General features: G+C 36.5%; 1 protein-coding gene across 1 annotated transcript in view; it reads left to right on the top strand.

The window, feature by feature from the left end:
- Positions 1 to 7,830, top strand: part of LOC106873870 (centromere-associated protein E) — a 53,424-nt gene that overhangs the window by 24,197 nt on the left and 21,397 nt on the right. The window contains 5 exon segments of the mRNA XM_052974967.1: positions 1,308 to 1,377; positions 2,247 to 2,407; positions 2,924 to 3,009; positions 3,503 to 3,602; positions 3,881 to 7,830. The exon segment at positions 3,881 to 7,830 is cut by the window's right edge and continues 4 nt beyond it. Coding sequence (XP_052830927.1) covers positions 1,308 to 1,377; positions 2,247 to 2,407; positions 2,924 to 3,009; positions 3,503 to 3,602; positions 3,881 to 7,830 — 4,367 coding nt within the window.

The raw sequence follows: 7,830 nt of genomic DNA, 5'->3' as shown, positions 1-7,830 counted from the left end.
CTTGTGCGGGTGGCACATAAAAGACACCATTTCGAGCGTGGCCGTTTTCGTGCGGGTGACACGTAAAAGCACCCACTACACTCTCTGAGTGGTTGGCGTTAGGAAGGGCATCCAGCTGTAGAAACTCTGCCAAATCAGACTGGAGCCTGGTGTTGCCATCCGGTTTCACCAGTCCTCAGTCAAATCGTCCAACCCATGCTAGCATGGAAAGCGGACGTTAAACGATGATGATGATGATGATGATAAGTCCATGGAGTGTAAAGAGTGGCCATAAGAGGAATCCAGGGGAGCAAACATGGAGATAATGATACAAATAAACAAAACTGCTTGGGTTTGCTATACAATATATATATACACATGTATACATGTGAATAGAAAGAAAACAAAGACCGAAGATTTCCAGACAATAAACTTTCAACTATAAATATATAGTTATTTATATACTGACAGGGCAAATTTATATATGACAACCTCTTTCAGTTTCCATGTACCAAATCCACTCACAAAACTTTGGTTGGCCTGGGGCTATAGAAGAAGCCACTTGTCCATGTTGTCACATGGTGGGACTGAACCTGGAACCATGTAGTTTAGAAGCAAACTTCTTACTGCACAACCATACCTCATACGTTTTCGTTTCATTGGTGCTGTTTGTATTAGAAATACAAGTGATCCCTTCCTGTTACTGAGGATATACCCTGATACGTCTTTATCACCATCTTATCTCTTTTCCCACTGGGGTAACTATGTACAGGAGGCACAATGGCCCAGTGGTTAGGGCAGCAGACTTGCGGTCATAGGATCGCGGTTTCGATTCCCAGACCAGGTGTTGTGAGTGTTTATTGAGCGAAAACACCTAAAGCTCCACGAGGCTCCAGCTCTTTCACCACAACTTTCTCTCACTCTTACTTCCTGTTTCTGTTATGCCTGTAATTCAAAGGGTCAGCCTTGTCACGCTGAATATCCCCGAGAACTACGTTAAGGGTACACGTGTCTGTGGAGTGCTCAGTCACTTGCACGTTAATTTCACGAGCAGGCTGTTCCGTTGATCGGATCAACTGGACCCCTCGACATCGTGCCAACGACTATGTACCTTCATGTGTCTCTCCCACAACAAGACACATGTTCCAGTCCTCCTGGCATTCTTTTAATGTCTCATCACCTGGCTTTAAAAACCACCTCTCTCAATATCACAACCCTGTCAGTTGAAAGATTCTGGTCACCTCACTGGTGTCAGTGTCATGTAAACAAAGCACCTTGTAAACACTCTGTAAAATGGTTGGTGTTAGAAATTTATTTTTTCTTTTCAGCAAAGAATCATTCGGAGGAAGACATGGTGTCCAGGTCTTTTGAAGAGGAAAATTGAAACACCAATATCAGGTTTTAAATTTTTTTCCTACATTTTAAAATGTAATGGTTGTATAAAACTGAATCAGATGTTACATCTAAAAATTAGAAAACACAAAGAAAAATTGATGCAATCTGATAGTAATTAATGGTTATAGGACATAAAGTAGTAATGATAAAGGGGTGGCAGTTGAGTAGGTGAACCCTTTGCCATGCTAGCATAAGTTTCAAGGTTTTTAGGGGGCCAAGACTGTTCTTATTGGAGTTACATAACCCTCTCCAGCTGAGCATCCCTAATCTTGCGGGTTTGTAATCTTGCGGGTTTGTAATCTTGCGGGTTTGTAATCTTGCGGGTTTGTAATCTTGCGGGTTTGTAAGTGCTGGTGCCTCGTAAAAAGCACCTGTACTGGTGCTGTGTAAAAGCACCCAGTACACTCTGCAAAGTGGTTGGCGTTAGGAAGGGCAGGGATTCTGCTGTAGAAAACAAGCCAAAACATACATGGGCCCTGAACAGCCTTCACTTGGTCAGCTTCTGTCAAACTGTCCGATCCTTGCCAGCATGGAAAACAGATGTTAGATGATGATGAGGATGATGCTTATAGGAGGGAAGTGTAAAGAAGTGTTAAGGGTTGGTGAGAGAGTGAATTAGATTGTAGGGGACAATTGAGTAGGAAGGGATGTAGGGCTATTCCATGTTTGTATATGAATGGGTAAAGTGGTGGAAATTGGGAGGGGAAGGAAACAGTAGCATCAGAGGAGAAGGTGATGAGTGTGTCAGTGATGAGGACAGTATAAGGTAGAAATTATATTCGGGTTACACTGTGACACAACTAGCTTTGTCTCGCGGAGCACCGGTCTAGACAAAGCTCTAAAATCTAATCTCTGTTCCTTTTCCTTCACAGATACTTGTGGAACTCCTGCGAGATTTCTTGACAGCATTGCCGAAACCTCAGTGTCTGATGATGAGAGCAAAATTAATGATACCAGTAATAACTGGAAGCGTATCTCCAATGGCAAACCTCTTGTTAACTATGTCAGCTGTTCTGTCCAAACTGAGTGTGAAGTAAGTTGGATCTTTTAGTTTTCTACTTTATTGTCATTTTTTGCATTCTTTCTCTTCTTTTAACCATTTTTTGTTTTTCCTTTTCTCGTTATCTTGTATTTTTGTTTGTATTCTTTGACTTGTCAGTACTTGGCACAAGTAAGACCATCAAAAGAGAATCTCGAAGTAGTCACTCAACCTGCTAAAAATAGCAGCCAAATTCACCCTTATTCCTTCACAAATCACATACTGCCGTCTTTAAATAGGAAGAATACAAATACTCTTAGATGTATTTGTGTATGAAAAAATATGGTATGACTACATCTAGAACATCCATTCATCATATGCTACATCAGAGCTGATCTTGGATGAAACAACACCTCCCTGCAGGTTTTCTAAAAGTTGCTTAGGATTTCAATTAAAGAAACTTTCATCATAGAACCAGGAGTGTATTTCAGGCAGGTTGGTATCAAAACGGTCAAATTGTTTATTCCTGTCCCAGTATTGTGAAATGCTTTTTTTTTTTGATTTTTCCAGAATGAAAATGAACATTTCCTGAAGTTTGAAAATGAAATGTTAAAGAATATGTTAGCAATGAAAGAAAATGAGTCTCATATGCCCAGGTAAGACTTCCAAATCTATTTTAACCTTTTCTTGACTATATTTTTAACGTGAGTGTGTGTGTGTGTGTGTGTGTGTGTGTGTGTACTGACTCTGTTTTAATTGATATTCAACATCTAGGTGCAGGCATGGCTGTGTAGTAAGAAGCTTGCTTCCCAATCACATGGTTCCAGGTTCAGTCCCACTGTATGGCACCTTGGGCAAGTGTCTTCTATTATAGCCTCAGGCAGACCAAGGCCTTGTGAGCGGACTTGATAGATGGAAATAAAAAGAAGCCCATTGTGTGTGTGTGTGGTTGGCCCAGGACTATAGCAGAAGACACTTGTCCCAGGTGCCATTCAGTCGGATTGACAGTACTTGCTTCTCCTTTGCATGCATGAACTATGAAAATTATGAAGCAGACATTGATTATCATCTTCTTAAGAAGAATGGTGTATTTAATGTATGTGGTAGTGAAACTGCATTGAAAATTGGTTTTATAAACTTTCTTTACAGCCCAACTAAAAAACCTCGCCTCTCTATCCATGATCACGATGAAACCAAGGAATTCCTTGAGTTGGAGTTACAGTGTGTCAGCGACGGAATAAAATTGAGTGTAAGTATACCCATACGTTATTATTTATCATCATTTAAGAGTAAGAAAGTATATATTCTCCCTCACACTTCCACTTCCTCCAATTGCTTACATGATGCCTGTTTATTATTAGATGAATGGGGCTGTTGAGAATTAAGGTTATTTTCTTTGCTGAGTATGTTATGAAGTGTGAGTGGATGTACAGAAATAGTCAATCCTTTCATCGCAGAAGACAATGTAATCATAGGAGAATTATCTGTAACACGAATCTTATTGAAAGTATTTCTTTGTTCTTACAGGTGGAAGAAGAAAAGATTGAAAATGAGAGACAAAAGCTGAAAGAAGAAAAAGTGAATCATGACAAAGAAGTGAAAGCTTTCGTTGACTCAAAAATGGAACTGATGCAAAAAGTGGAAAGTAAAGAAACCGAAAATATGTACTTGCTGTCTAAACTGAAAAATAGTCAAGAACGTGTGAAGAGTCTTGAAGAAGAACTTCAGCATGCGCAAAGATCTAGTTTGTTAGATACTAGCAGTTGTAGTAATTCTGGAGATAGGCCGTTAATGAATCTAAGCAACATCACTAGTCGTTCAGCTTCACGATCTGCACGAAGAGCTGACTATAACCAGCTTAATGATCAAATATTTAATTTGGAGTCCCAAGTCCAAATTCTGGAAAGCCAGGTTCAGAAAATGTCTCATGATCTTCAAATGGCAAAAGAGCAAATCCTAAGTAAATCTGAAGAAATAACTTTCTTATCATCGGAAAATAATGAACAAAAACTCCAACTTGATAAATTGATTGCAGAAAATGACAAGCTTAATCAACTTGTTCAGGACAAAACTCCTGTTTTTGAGCATAAAGAATACATTGAATTGAAGACACAACTTGATAAAGTTATGCAAGATAATGAAAAATTGAACTACAAACTAAAACTCAAAGCAGAAGAACTAACATATCTATCAAGAGCATCAGTGGATCAGCAAGTGCAATTAGATGGTAAAATTCCTGAATTAAGTACTTCTGAAGAAGGTAAAACACCAGTAGATAACAATGATGCTCTTTCTGAACTTCAAGAGCAATTAGCAGCAACTTTAAGAGAAAAGGATAAAATTTCACAGGAACTTGCAATAAAAGGTGAAGAATGTACAAAATTGCAACAAAATGTGGAGATTGCTCATCTTGTTGTTTTAGATATGAAAAAATCTTTGAAAGAAACCAGAGAACACTTACTAGCTCAAAAAGATGTAGATTTTTCACAAATCGAACAGTTAGATACCAGCATCAGAAAATCTTTGAGCTTAAACTCTGCTGATAGGAGTCAGTGGAAATCTTTTTCAGTTGTTCATCAAGTTAACTCAAAAGATAATGATAAAGATGATTCTGATGTCCTAATTATGTCTCTTGAAGATTTTGACTCAAGTGATATTTCTGACTTACCATCCAAAAGTCAGCTTCTTGATTGCCAAACAAATCTAGATAAAAAAATTCAAGAATGTCATTCTTTGAAGGATGAAATTAATTCTCTGAAAAAAGCAGTTGAAATTAAAACTAAAGAATGTTCATCACTCAAAATTAAATTAGAATCCTTTGAAAGTGTAAGTGAAGTGAGGTCCAACCCTATCATTGTTAATCAACAGAATTCCAATGAATCTGACTCTGAGCTAGAAAGGCTCAAACATGGAAGTGTAGAACTTGTTGAAGATGAGAATCTACAGATACAGAATAATTTGCATCAGTTAAATTCAGTGGCAAAAGACCATACACTTGACAAACAAGAATATGACTGCCTAAAAGGAGAGTTACTTTCAAACAAAGCAGAATTAGAAGCTAAAAGACAACAATGTGAAGATTTGGTTGAACAATTAAACCAAATGGAATCAAAATTTTCTGATTATAAAACACAAAAAGCTAATGAAATAGAAGCTTTGCAAAGTTATTTACAAGGATTAGAATCCAAAGCTCTAGAATATGATGTACTTGTTGAAGAAATTGGAAGATCAGAGGGTGAGAGTAAAGAGAAGGCAGATATTATCTTGTTGAAAAGTGAACTTTCTCATAAAATGAAAGAGTTGAATGATCTGAAAGAGAAACATAGATTACTATTTGAATCGTCGGAATCTAAGATCCAAAATTTTGTCACTTTGGAGAAAGAAATAAGAGATTTTAATATATTAGATGCAGAGCAAGAAGAACAGCTGTTTTCTACTGATGAAAATCTCCAATCTACCAAACAAGAAATTCATGATGGACTAGAGCTAAACTTATCTAATTCAGGACATACTGATAATATACAGCCAAATTCTTTTGACATCAATGAAGATGACATTATAGAACTCAGAAAAGAATTAAAATCAAAACTGACTTACATTAATGAACTGAAGAGAGATAATTCTAATTTGAAAGACTCATTAGAGAGACTTACTGCTGAGAATGCTGGTTTTATCAGTCTTGATAATAAATTGAATCTTTGTCAAAAAGAACTGCAAACTAAGGTTGATGAATGCCATAATTTAGCTGCAGAACTTGATCTTAGGGCACAGGATAGTGAAATGATAAAAGAACTTGAAGAGAACTTTTCTGCCAAATCACAAGAGTGCTTATTTCTCTCCAAAGAATTGTCTTTACTGAAAGAAAGAAAGATGGGTGAAAATGAAAGATTAACAGAGCTTCCTGAAATTAAAGAGAGTGAGATGGATGAAAGATTAAAAGAAATTGAAGAAAAGTTATCTGCTAAATCACAAGAATGTTTAGTGCATTCCAGAGAATTCTCTGAGCTTGAAAGAAGAAATATAGAGCTGAACAAGACAGTAAAAGAACTGGAAGAGGAATTGTCTGAGAAATCAGAAGAATGTTCTGCTCTTTCCAAAGAATTGTCTGAGCTTAAAGAAAGAAAGATTGAAGAAAGTGAAATAGTGAAAGAACTAGAAGTGAAATTGTCTGAGAAGTCAGAAGAATGTTTAGCTCTTTCTGAAGAATTATCTCAACTTAAAGAAAAAAAGATGGAGGAGAGTGAAATACTGAAGGAACTAGAAGAGAAATTATCTGACAAATCACAAGAATGTTTAGCACTTACGAAAGTATTATCTGAACTTAAGGAAGAGAAAATGGAGGAGAGTGTAACAGTAAAGGAACTAGAAGAGAAATTGTGTGAGAAGTCAGAAGAATGTTCTGCTCTTTCCAAAGAATTGTCTGAACTTAAGGAAGGAAAAAGAGAGGAGAGTGAAATAGTGAAAGAACTAGAACAGAAATTGTCTGAGAAGTCAGAAGAATGTTCAGCACATTCCAGAGAATTGTCTGAGCTTAAAGAAAGAAAGATTGAAGAAAGTGAAATAGTGAAGGAACTAGAAGAAAAATTCTCTGAGAAATCGCAAGAATGTTTAGCACTTACCAAAGTATTATCTGAACTTAAAGAAGGAAAAATGGAGGAAAGTGTAACAGTAAAGGAACTAGAAGAGAAATTGTGTGAGAAGTCAGAAGAATGTTCTCTTTCCAAAGAATTGTCTGAACTTAAGGAAGGAAAAAGAGAGGAGAGTGAAATAGTGAAAGAACTAGAACAGAAATTGTCTGAGAAGTCAGAAGAATGTTCAGCACATTCCAGAGAATTGTCTGAACTTAAAGAAAGAAAGATTGAAGAAAGTGAAATACTGAAAGAACTAGAAGAAAAATTCTCTGACAAATCGCAAGAATGTTTAGCTCTTACGAAAGTATTGTCTGAACTTAAGGAAGGGAAAATGGAGGAAAGTGTAACAGTAAAGGAACTAGAAATGAAATTGTCTGAGAAGTCAGAAGAATGTTCTGTTCTTGGCAAAGAGTTTTCTGAACTTAAAGAAAGAAAGATTGAAGAAAGTGAAATAGTGAAAGAACTAGAAGAGAAATTCTCTGACAAATCGCAAGAATGTTTAGCTCTTACCAAAGTATTGTCTGAACTTAAAGAAGGAAAAATGGAGGAGAGTGTAACAGTAAAGGAACTAGAAGAGAAATTGTCTGAAAAATCGCAAGAATGTTTAGCACATTCCAGAGAATTGTCTGAACTTAAAGAAAGAAAGATTGAAGAAAATGAAATAGTGAAAGAACTAGAAGAGAAATTGTCTGAGAAATCACAAGAATGTTTAGCTCTTTCTGAAGAATTATCTCAACTTAAAGAAAAAAAGATGGAGGAGAATGAAATAGTGAAGGAACTAGAAGAGAAATTATCTGACAAATCACAAGAATGTTTAGCACTTACGAAAGTATTATCTGAACTTAA

The sequence above is a fragment of the Octopus bimaculoides genome, chromosome 20, assembly GCF_001194135.2.
Source record: "Octopus bimaculoides isolate UCB-OBI-ISO-001 chromosome 20, ASM119413v2, whole genome shotgun sequence".
NCBI lineage: Eukaryota > Metazoa > Mollusca > Cephalopoda > Octopoda > Octopodidae > Octopus > Octopus bimaculoides.
This window is presented reverse-complemented; position numbering and strand designations above follow the sequence as displayed.